The 26561-nt window shown below is 36.0% G+C and overlaps 2 protein-coding genes across 2 annotated transcripts; one reads left to right on the forward strand and one right to left on the reverse strand.

Moving 5' to 3' along the window:
- The first annotated feature begins 1396 nt into the window (after positions 1-1396).
- vapal (VAMP (vesicle-associated membrane protein)-associated protein A, like) lies at positions 1397-20847 on the forward strand. The gene is made up of 6 exons (XM_028472070.1): positions 1397-1552; positions 14624-14776; positions 15782-15885; positions 16256-16336; positions 17993-18175; positions 20495-20847. Exons 1-6 carry the CDS (start codon positions 1495-1497, stop codon positions 20654-20656), a joined length of 741 nt encoding a protein of 246 aa, XP_028327871.1. The 5' UTR covers positions 1397-1494; the 3' UTR covers positions 20657-20847.
- Positions 20848-21887: 1040 nt separating this feature from the next.
- On the reverse strand, positions 21888-22820 carry LOC114479624 (leucine-rich repeat and coiled-coil domain-containing protein 1-like). The gene is made up of 3 exons (XM_028473388.1): positions 22687-22820; positions 22093-22228; positions 21888-22004 (listed from the first exon to the last, which is right to left on the reverse strand). The coding sequence occupies exons 1-3, from the start codon at positions 22761-22763 to the stop codon at positions 21888-21890; spliced, it is 330 nt and encodes a 109-aa protein (XP_028329189.1). The 5' UTR covers positions 22764-22820.
- Between the last annotated feature and the right edge of the window lie 3741 nt (positions 22821-26561).

Below are 26561 nucleotides of genomic sequence, written 5' to 3' on the forward strand. Positions count from 1 at the left end.
TAAAAGAGGTTAAATGAACAATGAACTTACAAACCATAATACGTATCTCCCAATCACATTCATCAAACCAAAGTTGCATTTTAAACTTGAGAAAATAAAGGTTTTAGATTCTATTAGCAGCCTTTTGAATGGGAAATTGAATTTTATTAACACAGTCTAATAGTAATAGTCAAACAATAATGAAATTACTTGTAAAATCAGTATATTTCAAATTTGAAAAGTGTATTGCTCACATTTAGTGTCAATTCATTTCACAAAACTGACTGTATCAGACTAATTTTGTTGCTTTACATGTTTTCTTTAATTTATTTTATTTCACTGTTCGCTTCATATAAAACCTCTCAGTTCTCTTTTGAAAGTATGGTTGTTTTCAGATCAAAGGAAGTCCAGTGACAGACGACATCACAAGACATATTGTAGATATGGTACGAGTGGTATTGTTATTGTAAATCAGACTTTCCCAACCTTTTTTGGGTCGTGAGCCCATTTTCATATCACAAATATCGTGTGACACCAGGAAACTAGAATTGGTTTTTAATCATGTTTATTAAAGTGTGTTACAAATACAGAGTAGCCAGGATTAATGCATAGTGACAAGCGCACCACCTCAGATATTTTTATTCTGCATTTTATTTGCACTAGATTTATATTTGAGAAAGTTTAAGTATTTGATATTTTTTATGTGTGATATGTATTTGAATATTGATAGAAAATAAAATGAGAATAGATGTTTAATCTGTTTTGACCTTATTTATTTATTTTTTACCAATTACAAGACATTTCATGCGACTCCATTTTAATTCCAGGTGACCCCACATTGGGTCCCGACCCCAAGTTTGAAAAACCCTGTGGTGAATAGTATTGGGTGTTGGTGAAGCATACCTTTCAATTGCTGCCAGAAAATGTAAGACAATAATATTGTTGAACAAGAACATGTCGATATTTTAAATCTGGACTGTGTAGATATGATTTGATTTTAATTTTAGACTGGCATGAATTGCCAGTCCCTGTCGCTGTGTTATATTTGCAGAGTGGCACTATTTGCACTTTAAATAGGAACTTTTTTTTTCTTTTTATTTATTTGAAGTTGACAAGTTTATACCTAGAAATAAAATAATGCAAGTATACCCAGTTAGCCAAATACGGTAAAAGCATGGTTATTATTTTAAACTTCATTTTTGTTCTTTGGGTTCTTTTTTTTTCTTTTCCCAAAAAATCGTCTCGTATCTTTATCGTGAGCCCAGTATCGTATATCGTCTCGTGAACTTTTCTTTACATCGCCCTACTTAATTAATTTATTTTTCCATGCAAAGTGTTCCACAATAATCACATCAGTCTCAGTCCGCGGGGCCGCGCTACGTAGCGAGACCGTGCGTCGGGCGCGCTCCCGTATTAGTATCGGCGTGCTCGGGCACAGCTCTCAGTCAGCACTGTGGCTCAGTGCGGCGGGGATCGAGGATTTTGTCAGGAACTGTTCGCATCCCGGAGGCTAACATGTCAAAGTTGGACCAGATCCTCGTCCTCGACCCTCCTGCAGACCTCAGGTTCAAAGGTAGGTCCTCACGTACAACCCGGTGGTGTGTGGTACGGTGTCTTCGTCACATTGCGATGCGGACTGGAGAACCTGTGGCGGAAACCATCCCGCACTCCCAGAAGTGAATTTTCGTTAGCTCAGCTAGCATTCACCGCCATTTTAAGCTAAAGCAGGGAGCGGACGGGCCGCCGGAGCCCCGCACTCCAGACTAAAGACACTGGAGGCCAGGGAAGTGACAACACCGAGAGAAGTGACCGAAGCATGCGGGTCAGCAACCGGTGTGTTTACAGACAACCATGGAACCCTTAGCCCGGTGTCATAGTGGCTCAGACTAGTCCCTGAAACCGATTTACTGGTCTCCCTCTCTACTGTTGACTAATGTTCTGATTCAACTGGTTCACATTTTACCTGATGGTCGACTTCTGATTAGATTTAAAAACGTATGTTCGCGACAATTAATCGCTTTATGACAAAAAAATCTATTAACATTAGTTTGTTACACCGGTGAGTAAATATAATATCACCTCCTCTACTGTCTATATGTCTACTATAAATGAAAACATCTGAGTTAGTTTTAAACCTCTATGTCTGTCCAGGTGCAGATGGTTAATATAGCACAATAGACACTACTCATGGTTTCACCTCTAATATTTTAGATTTTAATTAAAACTGTCGTTCTGAGGTGAATAAACGCGAATTGAAATTATCAAATACATTTGTTTATTTTCCGCCGTTGTTTTTACAAACAACGGCCCAGTTTTAACTGGTTACCAGTTCATCCAAAACATGACTATACTTTTAATCTCCTAGTTAAACTGCGGATTTACACATTTTGACTCTACACAAACAATTAATGAGCGCTAAATGTTATATTCAGTCAATGTTTAGGAGCTAGCTAGCTTCCTGTTTCTCAGCAGCTGCTTAGATATTTGTTTTTTTTTTGTTTTTTTTGCTACGTGATACTTTAATCTAGCTACAAATACATTATGCATTATTTATATAGACATGGTTGGGACAACGTGGCAAATGGTCTTAACCTTTCACCTACAGAAGCCGGAAGCTTATCACGAGCTAACTGGGAAACCAGTGTGTTTGTAACTCCACAGGTTTCACTAGAAACCAGCTCGTAGGCCTGTTGTCATATTTGCTCTGACACGCCTTTGCTGGAAGCGTGTTTTTTTTTTTTTTTTTTTGGTTCTTTCTGTGTTCACCAGGTGACAGTGACTCCAACCATGTTAAATAATGTCTTCTCTCATGCTAACGTGACACTGACGTTTATGGTTAATTCCTCTGCTGCGCATGCTCAGCCACTGCAGGACAAACACACATAGCATAATTCATTTAAAATTAAAGCCACATTCTGATATGAAGCTCCATATGGTTAGCTGATAAAGTTTACTCTCCATTTAGCTGTGAGCTAACATGTCAATGCTATCTTGTTAAAGCAAGAATTTGCACTTTACAAACTTAAGGTAGCTGTAGTGAATTTTAATGGCCGGTGTCATGGTCTGAATTCACATCGTACTGTGTATATGCGCATGCGCATTACCGAAAAATGAATTTTTGCTAAAAAAAAAAAAAAAAAATTTAAAAAAAAAATTGGCCAGTTTAGGTGACGTGATAGGTGCGCCATGTGACTTAAAGTTCTGTCAGTTTTATTTTTTGATTTATTTTTAGCTAACCGTTTTATTTGAGCCTTAACCCAGGAAATACCCTAAAATGTTTAATTTTTTTGGTATATGTATTTTTATAGGTGGAATTTGCCTTGTTAAATATGTTAAAATGAAAAAAATATATATGGCAAAAGTGGGATTGGAACCCGTGTAGCGGAAGGAAGAATCATTGAGTGCAGCTCCTGAAACCACTCGGCCATCCTGGCACGCTGAAAAAACACAGGCACATTACGCTTATGTCTGAAAAACGTACGTTTCCGTATCAATAGACACTAAGAATTTTAATTGCAAGCTCTATTTAAAACAAATCATATAAATAACGTATTCAATAATTCCCGACATGTCAGGAGCAGCTCCAACTCACATCCTTGTGTAATCTGTAGTAATTATTATTAAAGCAATAATAAAAGAAAATGTGGAGATAAGCTACGACGGTGTATTAGGGCCACATTCAAATAAAATAATCAGCACTATGAGATTGAAGTTGTAATATTTCAAGATTAAAGTGGTTATTTCATAACACTAAAATTAAAATACAGACACGATCTTGTCTGTGTTGTGGTCAGTCATCCTCTCTGTAGAATGTGGAACAATACATTTAGTGGGATTATAATTCTCTTTAGGTTTCACACCTGGTGAAATACTGAGCCTTTTGGTCCATCATCACCACACTGCTATCAGTTTAAGGACTTTAAAGTAGACTTTTGCGTTTGTTCCGACAAAAGAACTAGACTGATTTGGAGCAAATAGCCTCTTTTGTGGAGGAGGAAGTGGTTTGATTTACTTTGCATTCACTTCAACAGGGAATTCTGAGCGCTGTACTATTACGAGTTTAAGATACGGCTTTATTCTCATAAAATTACTGCTCTATTCTCAAACTATTACAACTTTAATCTCGAAATATTACAAATTAATAAAATTACGACATTATTCTCGAAATATTATGACTTTGTCGCCCTAATACACCGTCGTAGCACTACAAAAAAGTGAATAAAAGTAGTAGGAGCAAATGTAAACACTAATGACTTCATGTCACATCTGGCTGAACGGTGGCTACTCCCTATGTTTTGTATCCTAAGGTATGAAATAGTTTAAAAAGTACTTCAATTGTTTGTTTTTAAACCTGAGTGAGTAGTACAGTTGCCATTTACTAGATGTAAAGTCTGTATGTGTCTCATGTTTTTGTAAAATGATCCCATCTATTATCTTCACCATTGTTCATTTTCATGCAGACCTGCTTGTCCTAGTTACTCAAATGTCTCTGCTATAGGCCTGATACTGAAATAGGCTGGGCTTATTTTTTGCTGAATGGACCACTGTCTTGGAATCAGTACTCAGTACTGCACAGGGTATTGGCTGAGAAAAGGTGTGAGTAATTTAACAGAAATGTCCTTAGTTTGCACTGCAGAACAGAGGTGGACAATCCAGGTTCCAGGGCCACATCTAAACTATAGGCCGGTTGTTGTGGTCCAATAATGCACATTGTCAGTGGTGCAGTAATGATAAAGGTCTTTGGTCACAGTATTAAAAAGGCCAACAGTAGACGTCACGTCCTGGCCTGGGTTGACCTAAGTCTAGTTATTTTTTGTTTGACAGTCACAGAATGGCGCAGTAGTTAAATTTAAATTCATTAATGAATGAAGTTAACCTTTGATTGATATGGATACTTTGTCAAGTGGAAGTTGTGTCTAGACATAATCTGATCACGGATCATTTTACCTGATCTAGAGACTTGACACTTATTGAACTCTGATTGCAGATCATATGGTTTATATTTCCTCCCAGCAGATTAATCGTTTTATTTACTGCAGTGTGCCGTTTGTTGTAGACCTTCATTTGTTTGTGTTGTGCATGGCCTATGCAAGGTAAGATGCTACATGTGGTTGTAGCTCTTAGCATTGTAGCTCTTTTTTTTGGCTTGGTATGAAATGTAAATGATAATGCAAAGCAGGTGCAAATATGAGTTTTCTCCTTGGGAGGGTGTCCTCTAAGGTGATGTGGAAGTGTGCACGAAAACTTGAATTACAATGCCTTATACTGTACAAACAGTGTTCCTCATTGGCTACTAAACATGTTTTTCAACTGTGAAATAAGGCTGCTTGATTATAGAAAATACAATAATCACGATTATTTTAGTCATATATGAACGATTATTTGTCGCCAAGAAGTTATTTATTTTTTTGTTCAAAACTTGTAAAATATATTCTCTAAACCTAAATAAAATCCTTCAAACACCAAAATCGAGTATGTTCACTTTTGTACTAAACAAAAAATGTATTTAAAAAATATTATTTGAATGCAAATAAATAAAAAGATGCAAAGTATTAATTAAAATATTATTTAAGTATGTTCCCTTTTTTAAACAAATACAGTACACTGCTACGGACACTTATAAATTGCCACAGACCTGTAGCATTTAAATATCAAAAATAATTTCAAGAGAACTGCAAATTATGAATTCACTGTAGTATGAGACACTGTAAAATATATTATTTGAACACTTATGAATGATAAAGTGCAACTTGAAAAACGTATGTTCACTTTTGTAAATAATGCAGTACGTGATAGAATTAGTGAGGAATGAATGCAGGAGGCATTTTCACTATTATCAGTTTTTACTTCCGTGTGCGTGAACGCCACCTACACAGTTTGTCCAGTTTTGACAAATAAGCTATCAGAAAATTCCCAAGATTTATGCTATCGCTTTTATAATTTGTAACTTTTAAACAATTTAACTCATTACATTTTTTCTTTCCCATTCATTTCTATTGGAAATTTCAGCTTTTTCAATTTTTAACCCCTTCATCCCCAGCCATTCTTCAAACGATTTTGACCACTCACCTTTAGCATGTTCAACTACTATCTTCAACACATTTCAACCTTATTGCTAATGTTCAGTTATTGCTCAGCTATTATTGCTAGGTTAATGCTATTGTTAGGCTAATGTTAATGCTGTTGCTAGGTTAATGCTAACACTAGGTTAATATTAGTGCTATATTAATGCTAACTGTAATGTAAATGCTAATACTAGTTAATGCTAATGCAGTGCAACGTGGGTCAGCACTTGTATTTTCTTTAGGAAATACAAATGTTGTAGTTTGACTTGCCATGTTTGTTTACCAAGCATCTTTGATGCGTTATGTTGGCCTGCAGGCTAGCTTTAGCTTTGAGGGGGACGGGGGCGGGGCAGAGGAGCTTGCATGCACATGCATTAAACAACTCAAAGTTAGTTGTAATAATCATTTTTCTGATGTGTGCCAAGCTTTATTCTTTGCAGATATCTTAAATCGTAGAAGTTTGTTTTATTTAGCAAATAGAACATGTAGAATTGAAATTATTTTTTTCACTGTATTTACGTTATTGTTGTAATCATTAAGCGTAATAATCAAAATATTAATTACATTTTGATTAATTGCACAGCCTTACTGTGAAATGACTGTTATCAAATTAACCTATAATTGTTGAAGATTCACTGAATTTGAAACAATGTCTCAGTAGTTCTCTGAAAGGACACACGTTTCCTCTGACGTTAAAAGGGAAAATGACCACAGTGTGTCAGTGAGAGGGAGCTAAATCTGTCGGTGTGTATCTGAGCTGGATACTGTGGAGAGTCTTTGAGGCTCTGCTGGGATTCCTTCAGCAGCTGGAGGAGGCAGCCCTCCTTTCCTCAGCTCGTATTTTTAGCCTCGGACCAACCTGGAGGACCCTCACTCTGCATACACAGAACAAGAAGTAGAGCAGCAGCTACATTAGCAAAGGTTAGCATATTGGATACAGGCAGTGGATGCAGGTTGTGTGGGAGTTTTTTTGATGGTTCACTCTTTTTCACCAACATTCACAGTAGAAAAGGCTCCAAATACACAAATGTAGCTCAGTCGACCTGGAAACGCAGTTTTTCTTTAGAAGCTGTTACTTTATTTTAAGTATTGTCAGATAAATAATCATTCTGAAGGAGGTGGAAGTGTTTTTCTCTCTTTTTCTGTGTTCATCTATGTCTGAGATGTCAAACTTATTTGAGTTCAGCAGCCAATTACTAAGTAGTTTGACCTTAAGTGGGCTGCAGATTTTAGGCAGGAAAACTAGCAATTTTAACATTAATGACCACAAGTTTGTACTTTACATGACATATAAATCATGAAGTGTGTAAAAATATCCAAGCAATAAGTGCAATTAGTGGCAGATATCAGTCTGCAGGATTTTCTCTTTTGATTTTCATTGATTTTGTGACAATTTTTTATTTAATTTGCAGATATGATGTGATTTAAATTTAGGAAATTGAGTTCTTTAAATAATTTAAAATGATTGCAGTTGTGAAAAAAGCATGGGGAAATAGCAATCCTCCAAATATTGTGGAGTTTCATTGAAGTTGTGTATTTAGGTATCTAAGATATACGCTGATTTATTTACAACTGAATTATTTCGTAATTTGGACAATAAATATTTGTTTTTCATTTATTTTTACTTTCTCCTGCGGGCCAAATTTTATGCTCTAAAGGGCCGGTGTTACGGTCTGAGTTCACATCATACAGTACGTGACTGCTACGTACTGAGATGTACCCGTACTGGTTTATACTGATTTTAAAAAATAAAGTTACATTAGGTTAACTGTTTTTTTACTGCAATGTATATTATAATCATGTTTTTGGGAAATAAATTATTTATTTTAGTATGAAGCTCCTTCTTGTCGGTTTCTGGTGATGGCGTGCCCTTCACCAGGAAGAAGATGAACTTGGCTATCATTTCTTTGTGGCGTTGGAACTTCTCCTGCCTCGTATATTGAGCAGTTGTACATTTTTGTACAAGAAAAGGAGCCATTCAGCACTCATCAAATAACATTAGCTTTGAACCTTAGCTTTGAAATACATTTTTAAGGAAGTAGAAAAAAGCTAAGCGGAAGTAGCATAAATTCATTTTCCTGGTTATGAGCGCATGCTCATAACCAGTGTTGGGAACGTTACTTTAAAAAAGTAATTAGTTATAGTTACTCACTACTTGTTCCAAAAAGTAACTGAGTTAGTAATTGAATTACTCTATAATAACTCATTACCAAGGAAAGTAACTATTTGCGATACTGTTCAAAAAAAAAAAAGTTGCTATATGTCAAAGAATTCAGATTTTTTTAGATGCGTGTATTGTTGTGAGGTGCTTCATTAAATTTGAGTTGCTTAGAACGGATGTCGACAAAGTCTTCACTCCTGGATATAATGAATACTTCACATGCACGTTCTTGTCTTTGACCACAATTAATTTAAAGTAGTGTTTGTATCGCCACCTTAAAAATTACAACTTTTCATCGGACTGCTCCACGCTCGCCATCACTGCTGCTTCATCCAATCTGTAGTGTGTGTGCTGGCACGTGTAAAAACACTGGCTCTGATTGGCTACAATGAAACATGACACCGCCTTAGCCAATTATAATCATTCACCTTGTTTTTAACCCACCTCCTCACTACAGCTGAATAAGAAGCCGGGGATGCTTTCGGATCACAGTTTATTCAATCAATGCATGTAACGCACCGCATTTAGCGTTCAGTAATGATAACGGCGTAAAAAGTAATTAGTTAGATTACCCCGTTACTGAAAAAAAGACAGTGACACCGGATTTGGTCCCGGGCCCTGAGTTTAACACGCGATCTATGTCGACATTCAGTAAGGTATCGTTTATTTGTGATTCCTACTTTTAAAATGTGTTGGACTTTTGACTGAATGTGACCACCTTCATGTGTTGGGGTTCAAAAGTTAGTGGGTGTAACTTTGAAACTATTCTATTTGCTAAGTTAAATATCCAGTTTTGGTGACAAATTGGCTTCTCTAATGTCATTTATTACAGAAACCTTGGTCAAAGTTTACATACAGTACTTGTAACTTTAGTAATATAAATTGGGATGTTTTTCTGGTGTCTGGTAGGTTTTTATGTAAAGCTACATGCTGGTTGTAGCTAGGTTGAGGCCATGCGTTGCTTGTTACTGGGTGTGAACAAGGAATAAATATGGTCTTTGTTCTTGAGCCACAAGCTGATTTTTTTTTTTTTTAACTAAGGGTGAACCAAAAGGTGGAAAGGATTTGAAACAGCAGGCAAATCCTAATCGCATAGCAAATCTGTCCAGTAGAAGTAAAGTTGCTGTTACATAATATGTCTAGTTTACTACTTGATGAACCAATAGAATGCTTTGTTATGGTTTAGCTGAAATAATTTAACTTAGACAAATCTAAGTGCCAGGCACTTGTATGCTTTTAAAATGAATATTTATGTTTTGGCTTGTAGTCCATAGTAACATCAATGATTTTTTGTCGTAATGGTTAAATTCCATCAATGTCACTATATGTAGAAATGTTACAGCACATTACAGTGTGTTTAACTTCCATAGTTTGAGTGTATGGGTGTACCTGTTTTGCACATTTGTTGACATTTACAGGCTGTTGATAATTCCACTAGTCCTTTTAAGAACGCTGTTTTGAATTTATCCTTAAAGTTCATTCTCATATTTTTCATTTCCAGAACGTTTTTTTTTAACCTCCAAACAGATTTGCTATATTGCGTTTTGTCAGGAAATTCAGAAACCTTCCTGATCCAATACTTACTTTCACTGATTTCATTTTTTAAAGATCTGCAAAACCTATGATTAAAAAGGAAATGGTTTCTGAAGCTAGAAATTATATATTGCAAAATCTTACTTTAGTCTGAATTATATTCACATATATATATATAAACAATGGTAGAATATTTTGTGACAGCTATACATTTTTAGAAATACATTTTTTTTAACTTAACACCCCCCTTTTTTTTCTCTCTGAATTGTAGTAAAACCGTTGATTCAAATAGTAACCCAAAATGTCCTTTCAACCATCTGATAAGCAGGCAAGGCCTTTATTGAACACTCCAACCACTTAAAGTCTGTGTAAAGCAGAAATACATTTGTGTTATAAGTGTCACACCACAAAAACATGTCATTGACCACTGATCCAAATTTGAAAGATGAATAAAATTTGTAAGTATATAAAATTAGGTCTCAAAATCATGGACAAACAAGCACTTTTCTCTGCGTGTCAGTTAGAGGCGCTGGAACCACGCCCACGCGCCGCCTCAGTCTACTGCGTCTATGGGAGAGAGCAGTGTGAAAGCTGCTCCAGCATCGATTGTGCTTCTCCCATTGGTTTTCCAAAAGTGCTCGGATTTGGCAAAACAAGGCGTCAGCGGAAATGTCTACTCCGCCCGAGTCCGAATATGTGGTTTATTTTTGGCTAGGGTCGAATTGCTCTCGGTGGAGGCCACTGACGTTTGTTGTGCTTCAGCAGCAGGGGCGGATTTATGCTTATGAGGGCTCCGTTACGTAACGCGGCTATGATTTCCCTAAATGTGCCAATCAATAATCTAATAAAAGCTGATAAAATCAGCCTCTAACCACTACTTTATTCATTTAGGAAGTCTCTACTTCAAAGTAATGCAGATGTTTGACTGAGACGAGTTAGACAGAACTTTAGTGAAGATGCATTTTCCGATACATTTCCGATATGATACCGATATTGCAGCCTTGCGTATCTGCCGATACCGGTATTGATCCGATATCAGCATGAATCATACATACTTTTTTTTTCTCTCTCTTTTCTTTAATAAAATAATAATAATTACTTATTTTGTAGTGTGGAATGTTAGAAAAGTCTTTCAAGTGATGATACTCAAACTAAGAACAATAGTCAGCAACACTAGGTATGAGAAAAACTAACCCATTTATTATTAACCAATTGGTTACATACATTTTTAACCTTTAACATAATATCTACAGTATTCTACGATTAAATAAATTTTTTTTTTTTTTTTTAAATCGGAAAATCCAGAAATTTGAATTCGATATTTGTTTTCAGGCTAATATCAGATTGGGACACCCTTAATAAAAGGGTTCAGTCATAAAATGCCTTAACTGCAGCTGAACCCCAGCCAAGCCTTTAATTATGTTCATCCTTTGACCTTGTTTGAACACAAATCTTTATCTTTTGCAGGACACATAAAATACAGGAATTTGCAATAAAAGACAAAAAAGTACAATATAATCATTAATATTGCTTAATATTCACATCTTGTAACAACAAATTATACTATCAAGCAATCCTTAACATACACAAGGTGGCTAACAATGTAAAACTAGCTAAACAGAAACCTTTGAGAAAATGCTAAATATAAAAGTAAAATTTTCCTTAGCACTAGCAAACACATCCAAGCACATTATGGCAGTAAATACCTTGATCTCACTCCAGCCAGGTGCTTAAAAGTATAAAAAACAGGTTATTAACCTGAGAAAACACTTTTCCTTTGCCTCGTTTTTTGTTTTTTTCCATCTAAAGTGCAAACCACTACAAACTAAAACTGGAAATACTTCAACAGTTAAAGCATGGTGCTAGAGAGTTAGCAGCAATATGCCTAAAACTTACAGGAAATGGTTGTTTGAAGTAACAGATCATTCACAATTTGTTTATAACATTGTTCTTCTGACCCTTCTATAGTAATAGTAGTGTACCATGTTTGGTACTAAGGAAAGTGACGATAGCTTCCCTATTAGTTTAAAGAAGCTTCAACACAAATATGATCAGTATAATTTTTACAAATAATTATTAGCCCTTTGCAAATTGATCCAGTCAGATGTAGTACAGATCCTGGTATGTTTGCTGCAGTATTTTGGGACACGGTGATCCAGTCCCAGTTTCCACATGTTTCAGGGTCACTACTCCAGATACTTGCTCCATCAAACTCAGGTGTGACGTACCATCAGCCGACTGCACTTATTGCACCAAATCTTGTTTTCCTCCCTCCACCCATCACGGGACAGACTCTGTGTCCTGGTTGATAGCTCTCATCTGCTCTGAGGTACCTTCCATTTGGCTTCCACTTGTGTTTTTCTTGTGTCTGATCAAAGGATGCTGCTTGTGGTTAAGCAGCTAATTTGAAGCCAGCTGTGTCACACGCTGGTGAATATGATCTGCTGATGTATGTTTTGAGCTGGGCAGGACTTTTAATTCCTGTTATTGTCATCATGAGACACCGGTATGAAAGCAGCGTGCTGGGAAAACGCCACCAGTTCAGTTGCTGTGGCTTGTTGTTTTTGAGACATGCAGTGAAGAAGAGGATGTATGGGAATACCTAAGGCTGTCTGTAGTGGAAACATGTATATAACAAAATGGAATTAATGTAATGGTAATAAACAATGTGTACATTTATCTTATTTTAAAACACACATTTGAAGTGCTTTTTTTTTTTTTTTTTTTGCACAATTTTTTTCCTGAAAATACAATCTATGTTGGCTGGAATCCTCTTTATTTAGGTTTTTGTTGTGCTTTTCTGCACATTTTTTAGATGGTGTTTCATTGATTGCTACAGATAACACAAGGATGTGTGCTGGAGCTACTTCTGATACATCTGAATGTTATTGTGAGCTGTTGCGCATCAGAGCAGCCACAGCTGGCAGTCAGTTGCACTGTTCATATACGCTCTGCAGGTCAGCAAAATGATAGCTGTTGTGTTTTTCCTCCTTTTGGTTGAGTTTTAAAGAAATACGAAACTGCTAGTATTCTGTAGGGATGTAAAGATTAATCGCAAGACAGTTAGAAATCGATTCATAGGTATTTTGCGCAGAGTGCGCTATGTATTTATCCTTCTTGTCCAAAAGTGTAGGCGGCGGGCGGAATCTGCTACTACTTTTTTTCTGGCCGCCTTCTACTCTTAAACATATTCGTAAATGATTTCTTACCCCTTTAGCACCGAAAGAATATCTGTAATATTATGTGAATATCTGTAAAAGTCACGTTTTCTATTAGCTCTGTCTGCTAGCATCGCATCTCTTCTTCACTGCTAGATTAGCTGCATGCCAACCGACCACTGGGTTACCAGCGTCCTCTGCTGGTCCAAACAAATATCTGACGTAAATACAGTGCAGACTGTTTTTTGTTGTTAAGGCACAAAATACATTTTCAGTTGCACTTTTAAAAAGAAAAAGAACTATTATGTAGTTTTGCATTGTTTATTATAGAACCAGAATTTAAATTAATGGGCTTCTTCTTCATTTGTATTATTTATTTATTGATTTCATTCAAGATTTATTTTTAGTTAAATTGCATTTTTTTGAATAGTTTATCAAGGGAATCTTTTGACAATTAAATATAAAAGGAAAATAGTACAGTATTTCCCCCCAAAAAATAAAGGAATATTTTTCAGTCATCATTTGTCTACAGTCTCATTTTGAAAATAAATTGTAAGAGAATCGTATCGTGAACCCAAGTATCGTGAAACGAATCATATCGGGAGTTGAGTGAATCGTTACATCCCTAGTATTATGTGATCTTTTCAATAAGGATCGACCAATAATCGGCAGTAATCATTCTTGGCTGTGCAACAATGTCCCGCCTACAGCCCTCACTGATTGGCTACAACGCAAGTGCTGCTAAATGCTGCTAGAAGATCCTTCTACACTTATTTTCACTACTTTACAGTTAAGTTTGTAATTATTAGTTTTCTAAATATCAAGGTGCCATTTATTTATGTTTTAGTGAACTTTAGGAGATTTCTCTACATGTTTTGCTTTTATATAATGAATTGCTTAAACGTATTCAACCAAAATTTGTGTCAGTTTATAACAGTTGAGGTATTTTTAATCATAGATCAGTGTACAAAAAGAAACAGTGTACTGTATTCAGTCAAATCCCAGGTGTGTTACTTTATATTTTTCTAGCAAATGAATATCGGTTTTAAATATTAGTTGTAGGTTTCCTTGATTACTAATAATCGGTAACAGTATCGGCCCTAAAAAAACAAACTTATTGGTCGACTTATTTTTAATGGAGCTTGCAATTTAGGGGTGTCACGATACTGAAAATTTACTCAATACTATTACTTTTTTAATTCAAATTTTTATTTAAAAAAAAAAAAAAAAGAGACCCCTGAATGTAATACATTATATCTAATAATATTTTTATTAACAAGAAATAATGCAAAATATAATACCTTTTGTTACAACATGTAATAATTAAAAGAACCACACGGTTAAATAAGAGTTGTGCAAAGACGATCTTGTGTGTGTGAAGGGGGCGGGGGTCGTATTGATACTTTTGCAAATGAGCATTGTGTCCGCATACAGTGGTTTAGCGTCAACACTTTTAACAAACCTACTTGCTACCATTTCACTGTAGTATGCACTCACTCTGCACGTCTCAATGTAAATCAATAGGAAATGGTCACAAATGTTTTCCTTTCCTGATTAGAGAAGCTGTGGTCACTCTTTAGTTACTGCCAGTTGCTAAGCACCAGTGTTTTTGTAGTTTTGTGGGTAGTTTTACATCTAATGAAAGGGGATGTGTCTACACTGAGGTTGGATTTGATGCACACTGTTTGATGTTCTCACACTAAACTGAAAATCGTTTTGTTTTTCAGGTCCTTTCACAGATGTCGTCACCACTACTCTCAAACTGAAGAACCCGTCTGATAGAAGAGTGTGTTTCAAAGTGAAGACGACGGCACCGCGGAGGTACTGTGTACGGCCCAACAGTGGCGTCATCGACCCAGGAGCCGCCGTCAACATCTCTGGTGAGTTTTCCCTCGTGCCTACCCAGCTGTGTTATCATTTCCTGAATGTCAACGTATCATTACCTATCTTTATATCAGCTGGGTGGTGACGCATTCACTAGATTTAGAGAGATTTGTAAAATCAGGTCTGCTGCCTTCAAGGAATTTAGTTTGTGACATCTGGTGTTGCAAGGGGAGACTTTTTCCACCTGTTTAGTGCCTGTGACGTGTGTGGTTATGCTGAGTATAGAAAACACAATAATTGTATCACTTAAAGCACACGTGTCAAACAATAATCCGGCCCCTTAGAGCATCCAACTCTAATTTAACCCATGGCGGCAAGCAAAAAAGTCAGAGAAACCATGGATTATTGTGTAAATGACCAACTCATTCAGCTGTAGTAATCTCCATTTTAATACACAAATTCAATGAAACTCCACAATATTAGCAGCACTCACATTTTTCTCATGCTTATATCACATGATAGCAGTCATTTTAATCTGAAATCAATAAAAAAATGTCTTCAGTTTTTCCAAAATCCTGCAGTTTTCTTCAGATTTTTCCACAAACTTCCCCTAAATTACATGAAAATGGGTCACAAAATCAAAAACACATGAAAGTAAAGATCCTGCAGGAACTGATTACTGCCACTTATTACTTTGATATTATCACTGCCACTACATATTTTATCATTTATTTACACGTGGAAGTGCAAACTAGATTCAATTCAATTCAACTTTATTTATATAGTGCAAATTACAACAAAGTCATCTCAAAGCACTATCAAAATTTAAAATTCATAATAAGTAATTATAATTTTAATTGTAAGTATTGGATGAATAATTAAAGGTAATTTACATTAAACTGTACACACATTGAGTTTTGCATAAAATTGTGCTGATTATTATTTTAAAACTTTCTTTCTTTTTTCCTTCTTTAGTTTATTGCACTCTTTGCTGTGTAAACACTTTAACCACTCTCTTTTTTTATTTTTAATTACTTTTTTCTGATTTATTTTACTTCCAGTTATGCTACAACCCTTCGACTACGATCCCAATGAGAAAAGTAAACACAAATTTATGGTGCAGACAATTTTTGCACCTTCAAGTGTTTCGGATATGGATTCATTGGTAAGTCCTTATTCCATCTTCAAATCATTTCTACATTTTTTAATTGAGATCGTAGATGCTTAATACTACCATGTGACTTTATGGACCAGTGTGTGGCACTCCCATCAATAATGAATTCACATTCATTAAAAATAAAATCTGGATGTTGGGGCATTCTCCAGTGTTCCACTAGAGGTCAGCAAAGACTTGGATCAGGGAAGCGCTCACATTTTCTGTCTTTGTAAATGTAAACATGTTTAGCCTAACGTTTCTGTTCTCGTAGTGTTCCAATCCTAAATATTTAGTATCTGATTATGTGAGTGCGTGAATGGAATTCAGCTACAAGCACTTTGATGACGAGTAACACCTTTTTTTTTTTTATCTTCATCAGTGGAAAGAAGCAAAACCTGATGATCTCATGGATTCCAAGCTGAGATGTGTCTTTGAGCTTCCTTCTGAAAACGATAAAGTGGTAAGATTGATGCATAGCATACATTTACATTTCACTGATTTCACGGTTTTAATTAGAACATGACTTATTTATTCCCCCTTTAGGATCATTGTTAATGTCTCGTCCTTTTTGCCTTCCACTGGCACAGAAACCCAGAACTAAATCCTCATGTCCTAATAGTCAAAGTGCAGTCCTGTCTGTATAAACATCACAGTTCATATGCTGACAGTTCACTAAACGTCACGCCACGAGCTTCTTGTGATACAGGTGTCATGTGCTTGTCATGTGTGTTGTAAAATTGGTTTAGACAGTCTTTGTACTAAAGAGCTTAAACACCTGACATATGATATGAAGCTGCTTTGCACCAGTACCAATAATTGTGGTAAATGATAATCAAATAGAAATGTGTGCATCTGTATCCAAAGTTGTGTTGCCTAAAGGCAGTGGTTCTCAAATGGGGTACGCAATGGCACTACACGGGGTGCTTGAGAGAGAGTGGAAAATTAACAAATGAATGTATTAAAAACCTGGGGTTTTATAATGTTTACTTTAAGTAAAAAAATATTATCCATCTATAAATCAAGGAAGCACACAGAGCCGTTGCGACAACGAAAGTTGGAAATAGACTCAAATAGTTCCTGGAATCTACAGTGGCTGTGCTCAAAGCAAACAGCCAAACATGCACATTTCTCCACAAACACGCCGTTATAAACGATGATATTTTCATCATGTTTATGACTTAATGCACACCTTGGCTGTACATGACATGTTTGTGTGTAAATCATTTTCTCAGAGATTTTTTTAGTTTTTTTTGCTAAAGGAGGGTTTAAGGACAGAGGATGACATTTATTTACAGTAACGCAAATAGTTACTTTCCTTAATAATGACTTACTTTTATTATAGAGTAATTCAGTTACTAACTCAGTTACTTTCTGGAACAAGTAGTGAGTAACTGTAACTAATTACTTTTTTTAAAGTAACGTTCCCATCACTGGTTAGTACACACTCAGCTATGAATGGAATGGAACTAATAATTTCTATTAGTTCAGGCTCAGCATCTTGTTACAATATTGGCCAGTTGTTACATATCGGGGCTCTAACATGCCACCTGTTTCTGTTACAGGTAACTACATCTAGCGCCCTGTAAAATCTGTTTTATTTTTTTCCCAAATTCTGTGTCTTCCATTTGAATTTTTTTTTTTTAAATATCAATCTTTTTTTCTGAAAATACTAGTTTTTAGCTCTTGTGCGGAAACAAAAATAAATACTAATAAATAAAAAATTAATTAAACTCTAATTCTGTCCATTTAATCTTTTAACTGTTTTCATTGGTCGATTTTGTGATTCTGTCCGCAATTTTGTTAACGCAGATTTTATATGGCCCTATACATCCCATAAATTCAGTAAATACAGTCTAAACAGACTTATTACAATTTGTTCTTGATTAAGTATTTGCATGGTTTAATCAGATTTCATAATGCTCATTGATCAGCTGCAGGGCAATAGTAGTGCATAAGCCACGCCCCTTTTTCTCTGTCAGCTCGCATCCACAATTTCATAGCTGCACTGTGGCTGGAAAGTCACATGGAGGTCAACCTGAGTTGTTTTTCATCGTTCACTGAGTCTGGGACGAGATCTCATTCATCCCTCTCTCTCTCTCTCTCCGCCCCCGTGCAGAACGACGTGGAGGCCACCAAAGCCACCATGGTGATGAACTCCGTTAAAGCCGACCCAGCAGCAGCAGCCACAGCGCCCTCTGCAGCTTCACTGGACGACACGGAGTCCAAGAAACTGATGGAGAAGTGCAAGAGGTTTCAAGCTGAGATCAGCAAGTTAACTGAGGAGAACCGGCAACTAAAGGTAGAAAATATACATTTTTAATTTTAATCACATCACGTTCATCACACACAATGTTTTTTGAAATGCAGAAAATGATAGAAAATCAGATGTACTTTATTGATCCCAGGGGAAAATCATAGAGAGAAACACTAACAAATAAAATGTACGTAATTAAGTAAAAAGGTTGTTAATTAAATTATGCCAGTAAAATATATAAAAGTATAGTGAGCATCTACCAACTGGTGTTTTTTTTATTTTATTTATTTTTTAGAGAGGGTACAGTCAGTTTTTTTAAACGACTATTGACATGGTTTATATTTTGTGTAATGAGTTCAAATAAAGTTGAAACTAAATTAGGTGATAAATGATACTTTATGCTTTTCTAATTCAAACACATCATCCTCACTAAACTTTGACATACTCGTCATTGATGAGTCAAAACTATATAAAGTCAAATAATGAATTATTTGTTTTTCACTTACTGGGTAATACTTTTATGTAAACAAAGCCCATCTGCTGTCATTCTGAAAAAATACTTTTTTAAAATTTTTTATTTGGTTATCCCTGAAAAACCACTTTTCTATAGCAATACATCCTCCCTACGGACACTGCACTAGTATTATAAATACATTACTATTTTACAATTTATATAAATATGTATATTAGAGATGTAACGATTCACTCAACTCCCGATACGATTTATTTTACAAAATGAAACTGTAGACAAATGATGACTGAAAAGATTTTATTCAAAAATAAAAATACTGAACTATTTTCTTTTATCTTTCAGTCAAAAGTAGCCCTTGATAAATTATGCAAAACATTAAAAATAAATCCAATAAATAATACAAATCCAGAAGAAGCCTATTAATTTACATCATTCCACTGTAAACTACGCAAAACTACATAATAGTTCGTTTTCTTTTTAAAAGTACAACTTAAAATGTATTTTGTGTGTTAACAATTGGACTTAAAAACAAATCCCATATCAAATAAATAATATAAATAAACAAACTATGGATTTCATCTCTTTCTCCCTTTCATCTCTGTGCCCCTCTGTCTTTGGATTTCACATGTTTCTAATTCTAAATAAAACGCCCCCTTTGCTGTAAAAAAAAATAGTTTTTATTTAAAGTACTGCAATTCAGTTTCAGAGTATCCATGTGAACTGTGACACCTTTGAATTCATTTTTAACTGCTTCATGATGTATATGATAAACTGTAATTATAATTAATAATACGTTAATCTATTATATGATATTAAATACATAAAACAAAATGAATTGTAGTTATAATCATATTATTTTTTTTACTTATCCCTCCCACATCATGTATCAAAGATGATTTTTGTTTTTGTATTCAAGACACTAACAATTACTGCATATTGTTAATTGGCAGTTTTTATTTAAAATAATAAATATGTGTTGTTGTTCGTTTGATTCTTATAAAAACAGATTGTAATTCACACTTTTTATTAGAAAGAAGAAATATAAAAGATCATAAATACTGTTTGTTTGATTCCTATACAAAACTCATTAGAATAACTGTAATTAGGGATGTCCTGATACAACTTTTTCATTTACGATATGATGACGACATTGCAGCCTTGCGTATCGACCGATACCGATATCAACATGAATCATATACATTTTTTTTTTGTTTATTAAAAAAATAACTAACTTATTATGTAGTGTGGAATGTTAGAAAAGGCTTGATCAAGTGATGTTACTCAAACAGAGAACAATAGTCATACATTTTAACCTTCAACATAATATCTACATTATTCTACAATTGTATAAAATAAATAAAAAACAAATTGGGGATTAAAAAAAATAGGAAAATCCGAGGCTAATATCCAATATCGTTATCAGATCGGGTTACCCATAAACTGTATATTGCTAATATAGACTATAAAGTTTAATTTTTTTACATTTGTCGTTGGTGGTGTACCTGAAAATTTTTCTCAATAAAAAGTATAACATTGGCTCAAAAAAAAAAATTGAAAAACCCTGAGCTAATGGTTTAGGCTGAAGTCAGAAAAGTGTAGCAGAATTCATAGAAAAACCAGATTAGAGCATGTGTTTACAAGAGGATTAATGAATCCCTTTTTCCCCCTAAACATTGGTGTCCTATAACATTCATCTAAAGTGATTATCTCATCGATGTGGCCCCATAGAATTCTTAAAAGCCATTAACTTGGCTTTTAGGAAAGTTATTATCTTCTGGTGTGCAGTGTAGATAAATCTAGTTCTTTAAAGTGGTCAGGAAGTAGTCCCAAACCTGTTTAAAACACTTTAAATCTGATTATCTGTTGTCTCTTTGTAAACCTTGTTTTCACAGGACGACGGGGTTAGAATGAGAAAAATGCCTCGCTCAGACCACATGACGTCAAACTCAACGAGCCTCCTCGGCCGAGAAGCGAACACCGCCTCTCTGCCCTCGCTCCTCGTCGTCATAGCAGCCATCTTCATCGGCTTTTTCCTAGGAAAGTTCATCTTGTAGGCTGGGAAACGCATGCCATACGTATCCACCTCCACCCGGCTCAAGAACAAAGAAGAAAAAGAAGAGAAAAAAAAAACCAGGCCTGGAAAAATCCAAGAAGTCTTTCTGTTGACTTTACCATATCATCGTTGGTGTGGCCTACAGTGAACACATCTGTACAGCTTCATTTGAAAGCTCTGCCTTTTTACAGTCACAACAGCTAACGCGCACAGAGGCGAGTAAAGGGAGGCGATTGGAGGGTTTTACGCCTTAGCATTCTTTCCTTTTGATTTCCTGAGTCGTGTGGCAGGACAATGAGTTAATGTCAGTCAAACATGGAAGACGCACCTAAAACGAGTCACTGGGTGAGAGGCAGCCAATCAACTCCCATCATTCTTTCACTCACTGTTTTGAAAATAGAAAATCAAATCGAATGCTTAGATGTTATTGTAAATGTTTTAAATCCTTTTAATCAAAAGAAGGAACTTACTTCCATAAACAGTCCGGTTTCTCACTTCTACTTCCTGTGTTGAACTGTTGAGTTCCAGTTGGGCTTTAGGTGCCTCCTCCCTGTACATTTGTCCCTTCCTTTCCCTCACAACAACAATGCAGACTTTATATTATTATAATTATTATTATACAAATCATATATTCCCTGAGACAAATGCGACTGAAAAAAAGGTTTCATTCTTAAATCCTGTTCCATGGTATTAAGCATTGAGAAAAAAAAACAATAAACATGAAAAATGTGGTTTTCATTGCAGTCTCTATTTTTGTATGTCGTTTAATGCACTAACACTTCCTTATCACATGGAAGTACTTCCTGTTTGTGCTCTTAAAACTGCCCTGTGTAGGAACTTCAAAATTCAGACGTCACCTTCTTTAAAAGTTGTGCAAAAACGTTAAGATCGTAGAATATTATCCTTAATACTAGACTTTGTAAAATAAGGCCATTGAGTGTAATTGACAAAAAAAATTGAGGTGTAAATGTATGAAAAAAGAAAAAGGTAATTTTAATAGAAAATAAACATGTTTTACACTTCTTAAAAGATTAAAAGTACTTTGCAGTAAAACATAAATACCAAAAAACAATAAATACAAAGTAGTAATTTACAGATGGAATGAAAAACTAAAGAATTATATTTAATGCTTCACTAACAATGGTTTTAGTAGCAATGCTATTGAATTAAGATGAAATAAATGGAGCAGATAAGACTATTTGTAATTTCAATAAACTTAGTTCTAATTAATGTCATCTATTGAACTCTGTTAGAAATCTACTAAGACGATTCATTTTTTCTTCCATTATTCTCTTGTTATTTTCCGTTTCCTGGAGAAGTTGCCGCATCTCATCCTCCACCTCATGAACCTGAGAAACACACGTTACCGGTAATGTTTCCTCTTTAGGAAGAACACGCAAACTACTCTAGAGAACAGGGACGGGAGAAACATTTTACCTTCTGATTGGCTTGTTCCATCTTTCTCTCACTTTCTGTGGCCATTTGAAGCAGCTCAGCTTGATGTTCCATCTGCACCGCCTCTAGCTGACGACGGAAAGCGTCGTCCACACAACGCAGCTTTTCCACTGCCGTCCTGTAGCACAGAGAGAGAAACCAATTACTGAGTCACTTCTAGTAACATTTGCTTTCTCTTTATGAAACATCCCTAAACTGTATTTATCATTACAATAGCTGAATCATGACTTCTGAACCATTATTCTTTGAGACCAAACACATTAACCCTCAGTTTAAATGTTTGTCTTTATAAAAATCTAGTTTATCATTTATAGAGTATATTTTAGGCCAACAATTGATGTAATTACAGTAACTTTACTTGTGTAAATATTTCTGCTTCATAGCAGATGCTAAAGCTGTTGGATCTGGATTTCGTTTGCCTGATTGACTTTCTTCAATATATTCCCCAACAAATCCAGGTACAATCTCACCATTAGAAGAAATATGATTTTATTTTCAAAGCTATTATTTCATTCTTATTGGAGTATCTATGTTAGGAAAACATCATTGAATGCCTGCTGATAGGAAATCTCCTACCTGTGTGCGAGAGTTTCTCTCTCTCTGTCTTCCAGCAGCGAGCGCTCTTTAGCCTCAAAGTTCTCCTTCATACGCATCACCTGGCTCTCCAGTCGAGCCAGTATATCAGCCTTCTCCTGCCACTTCTTACTAGAATCACTGACATGGGGAAACACAAAAAGACGCACCCTAAAAACTAGTACAAATATAATGTGCACACTTAAACTGAAGTGAAAATGCAGTAAAGCATGAAAAATGACAAAAAACTAAAATCACCCAAAACAAAAAGTAAGGCATTTTTTTTTGAAAATTTAAAAAAAAAAAAAAAAATTAAGTTAGGACCATCATTAGACCCTAAAAACTACTGCAAATATAATGCACATACTTAAACTGGGCTAAAAAGGCTATAAGGCACAAAAAATGACAAAAAACTAAAATCACCCAAAATAAAAAGTAAGGCATTTTTTTTAATAAAGTTTCAAAAAAAAAAAATTGAGTTAGGACCATCATTAGACCCTAAAAACTACTGCAAATATAATGCACATACTTAAACTGGGCTAAAAAGGCTATAAGGCACAAAAAATGACAAAAAACTAAAATCACCCAAAATAAAAAGTAAGGCTATAGCAAGGCATTTTTTTCAAAAAAATTCCAAAAAAAAAAATTGAGTTAGGACCATCATTAGACCCTAAAAATTACTGCAAATATAATGCACATACTTAAACTGGGCTAAAAAGGTTATAAGGCACAAAAAATGACAAAAAACTAAAATCACCCAAAATAAAAAGTAAGGCTATAGCAAGGTATTTTTTTCAAAAAAATTCCCAAAAAAAAAAATTGAGTTAGGACCATCATTAGACCCTAAAAACTACTGCAAATATAATGCACATACTTAAATTGGGCTAAAAAGGCTATAAGGCACAAAAAATGACAAAAACTAAAATCACCCAAAATAAAAAGTAAGGCTATAGCAAGGCATTTTTTTCAAAAAAATTCCAAAAAAAAAAATTGAGTTAGGACCATTATTAGACCCTAAAAATTACTGCAAATATAATGCACATACTTAAACTGGGCTAAAAAGCCTATAAGGCACAAAAAATTACTAAAAACAAATATCACCCAAAATAAAAATTAAGGCTATAACGAGGCATTTTTTTTAATAAAGTTTCAAAAAAAAAAAATTGAGTTAGGACCATCATTAGACCCTAAAAACTACTGCAAATATAATGCACATACTTAAACTGGGCTAAAAAGGCTATAAGGCACAAAAAATGACAAAAAACTAAAATCACCCAAAATAAAAAGTAAGGCTATATATAACAAGGCATTTTTTTTTAATAAAGTTTCAAAAAAAAAAATTGAGTTAGGACCATTATTAGACCCTAAAAACTACTACAAATATAATGCACATACTTAAATTGGGCTAAAAAGGCTATAAGGCACAAAAAATGACAAAATCAAACAGGCCAAGGTCTCCTACAAGAATAAAATAGAGGGATACCTGACAAACAACAACCCGCGCCAGATGTGGAGGGGCATCCAGGCCCTAACCAACTATAAAGGAAACCCCCCTCCCACATCCTCCAGCCGCAGCAGCACACTGACAGAGGAGCTGAACAGCTTCTTTGCCCGGTTCGAGACCACCACCACACACCTGCAGTCACTGCCCCCTCCTAGTTCCAGCACCCCACCTCTCTCTCTCCAGGAGCATGAGGTGAGGAAAAACTTAAGAGCAGTGAACCCCAGAAAAGCTGCTGGTCCTGACGGCATCCCAGGGGCTGTGATTAAAGCATGTGCAGACCAACTGACAGGGATCCTCACCACACTCTTCAACCTCTCCCTGACACATGCCACCGTCCCCACATGTCTGAAGGCCTCCACCATCGTCCCCATCCCCAAAAAACCTGCCATAGACAGCCTAAACGATTACAGACCGATCGCTCTGATGTCTGTAATCATGAAGTGCATGGAGCGGTCAGTTTCTCAGCACATCAGAGACTGCCTCCCTCCCACCTTCGACCCACACCAGTTTGCCTACAGGGCAAACCGATCCACAGAGGACGCCATCGCCATCACACTTCACACAGCGCTGAGTCATCTGGAGAACAAGAAGAGCTATGTGAGGATGCTTTTCGTGGACTACAGCTCAGCGTTCAACACAATCATTCCGGACATCCTAATCACCAAACTGTTGAAATTACAGATACCTCTCCCCACCTGCAACTCGATTAAAAACTTTCTGACGAGCCGCCCACAGTCTGTCAGACTCGGCCCCCACCACTCCTCCACCATCACACTCAGCACTGGTTCCCCGCAAGGCTGCGTCTTGAGCCCTCTACTGTACGCCCTGTACACCTATGACTGCTCTTCAACTCACCCAACCAACCGCATTATTAAATATGTGGACGACACCACTGTGGTGGGACTCATCCGAGGCGAGGATGAGACAGCATACAGGGCCGAGGTAGAGGAACTATCACACTGGTGCTCTGTAAACAACCTGACCCTGAATATCCAGAAAACAAAAGAACTGATCATGGACTTCAGGAAGATCAGACAGGACCACACCCCCCTCCTCATAAATGGAGAACAGGTGGAGACTGTCACCACCTTCAGGTTTCTGGGCACCCACATCTCTGCTGACCACTCCTGGACTGAGAACATCAGGGCCCTAGTCAAGAAGGCTCAGCAGCGGCTACACTTCCTGCGTGTCCTCAGGAAGAACCATCTGGACACGAAGCTGCTGTTGGCCTATTATCACTCCTCTGTGGAGAGCGTGCTGACATACTGTCTGGGTGTGTGGTACGCAGGCTCAACAGTCAAGGACAGGAAGGCGGTGCAGAGGGTCATAAACACTGCCCAAAAAATCATCGGCTGCCCTCTGCCCAGCCTAGAAAACATCGCCACATCCTGCTGCCTCAGGAGAACCAAGGCCATCACAGGAGACCCCTTACACCCTGCTCACCCCCTGTTCGACCTGCTGCCCTCTGGAAGACGCTACAGGTCAACAAAATCCCACACATGCAGACTGACAAACAGCTTCTTCCCCTGGGCCATACGGACTGCAAACACCCATGGATACACACACACACACACACTCTTTCAGGAACAATCTCCCATACCCCCCCCCCCCACACACACACGCTTTAGCACTAAACACTACAGCACTTTAAACTGTAACTTATTACACCGATGTCTCGTTTTAAAATTTTTATGCCGTACGTTCGTTTTTTTTTATCATCTTTGTACATATTCAATGCCTTGTTGTTGTTTTTTTTCGCTCCTGTCTTTTAATTCTATGCTTTGTGGTGTACTGTAGCTCTATGCGAGCATCTCTCAAATTTCACTGTACCACCAAGTACCGTGACAATAAAAGACTATTCTAGTCTATTCTATTCTAGAAAACAAAAATCACCCAAAAAATGCAAGGCATTTTTTTCAAAAAAATTCCCCAAAAAAAAATTGAGTTAGGACCATTATTAGACCCTAAAAACTACTGCAAATATAATGCACATACTTAAATTGGGCTAAAAAGGCTATAAGGCACAAAAAATGACAAAAAACTAAAATCACCCAAAATAAAAAGTAAGGCTATAGCAAGGCATATTTTTTCAAAAATTTCAAAAAAAAAAAATTGAGTTAGGACCATCATTAGACCCTAAAAATTACTGCAAATATAATGCACATACTTAAATTGGGCTAAAAAGGCTATAAGGCACAAAAAATGACAAAAAACTAAAATCACCCAAAATAAAAAGTAAGGCTATAGCAAGGTATTTTTTTCAAAAAAATTCCCAAAAAAAAAAATTGAGTTAGGACCATCATTAGACCCTAAAAACTACTGCAAATATAATGCACATACTTAAATTGGGCTAAAAAGGCTATAAGGCACAAAA

Source organism: Gouania willdenowi, chromosome 17 (assembly GCF_900634775.1).
Source record: "Gouania willdenowi chromosome 17, fGouWil2.1, whole genome shotgun sequence".
Lineage (NCBI taxonomy): Eukaryota > Metazoa > Chordata > Actinopteri > Blenniiformes > Gobiesocidae > Gouania > Gouania willdenowi.

Bases quoted from the DNA above. Each gene is read 5' to 3' on its own strand.
- vapal (XM_028472070.1), top strand. From the start codon at position 1,495: ATGTCAAAGTTGGACCAGATCCTCGTCCTCGACCCTCCTGCAGACCTC. The intron at 1,553-14,623 runs GTAGGTCCTCAC...TTTGTTTTTCAG, and splicing joins TGCAGACCTCAGGTTCAAAG to GTCCTTTCACAGATGTCGTC. The intron at 16,337-17,992 runs GTAAGATTGATG...GCCCCCGTGCAG, and splicing joins CTTCTGAAAACGATAAAGTG to AACGACGTGGAGGCCACCAA.
- LOC114479624 (XM_028473388.1), bottom strand. From the start codon at position 22,763: ATGCGTATGAAGGAGAACTTTGAGGCTAAAGAGCGCTCGCTGCTGGAA. The intron at 22,229-22,686 runs GTAGGAGATTTC...TCTGTGCTACAG, and splicing joins AGAGAAACTCTCGCACACAG to GACGGCAGTGGAAAAGCTGC. The intron at 22,005-22,092 runs GTAAAATGTTTC...TGTGTTTCTCAG, and splicing joins TGGAACAAGCCAATCAGAAG to GTTCATGAGGTGGAGGATGA.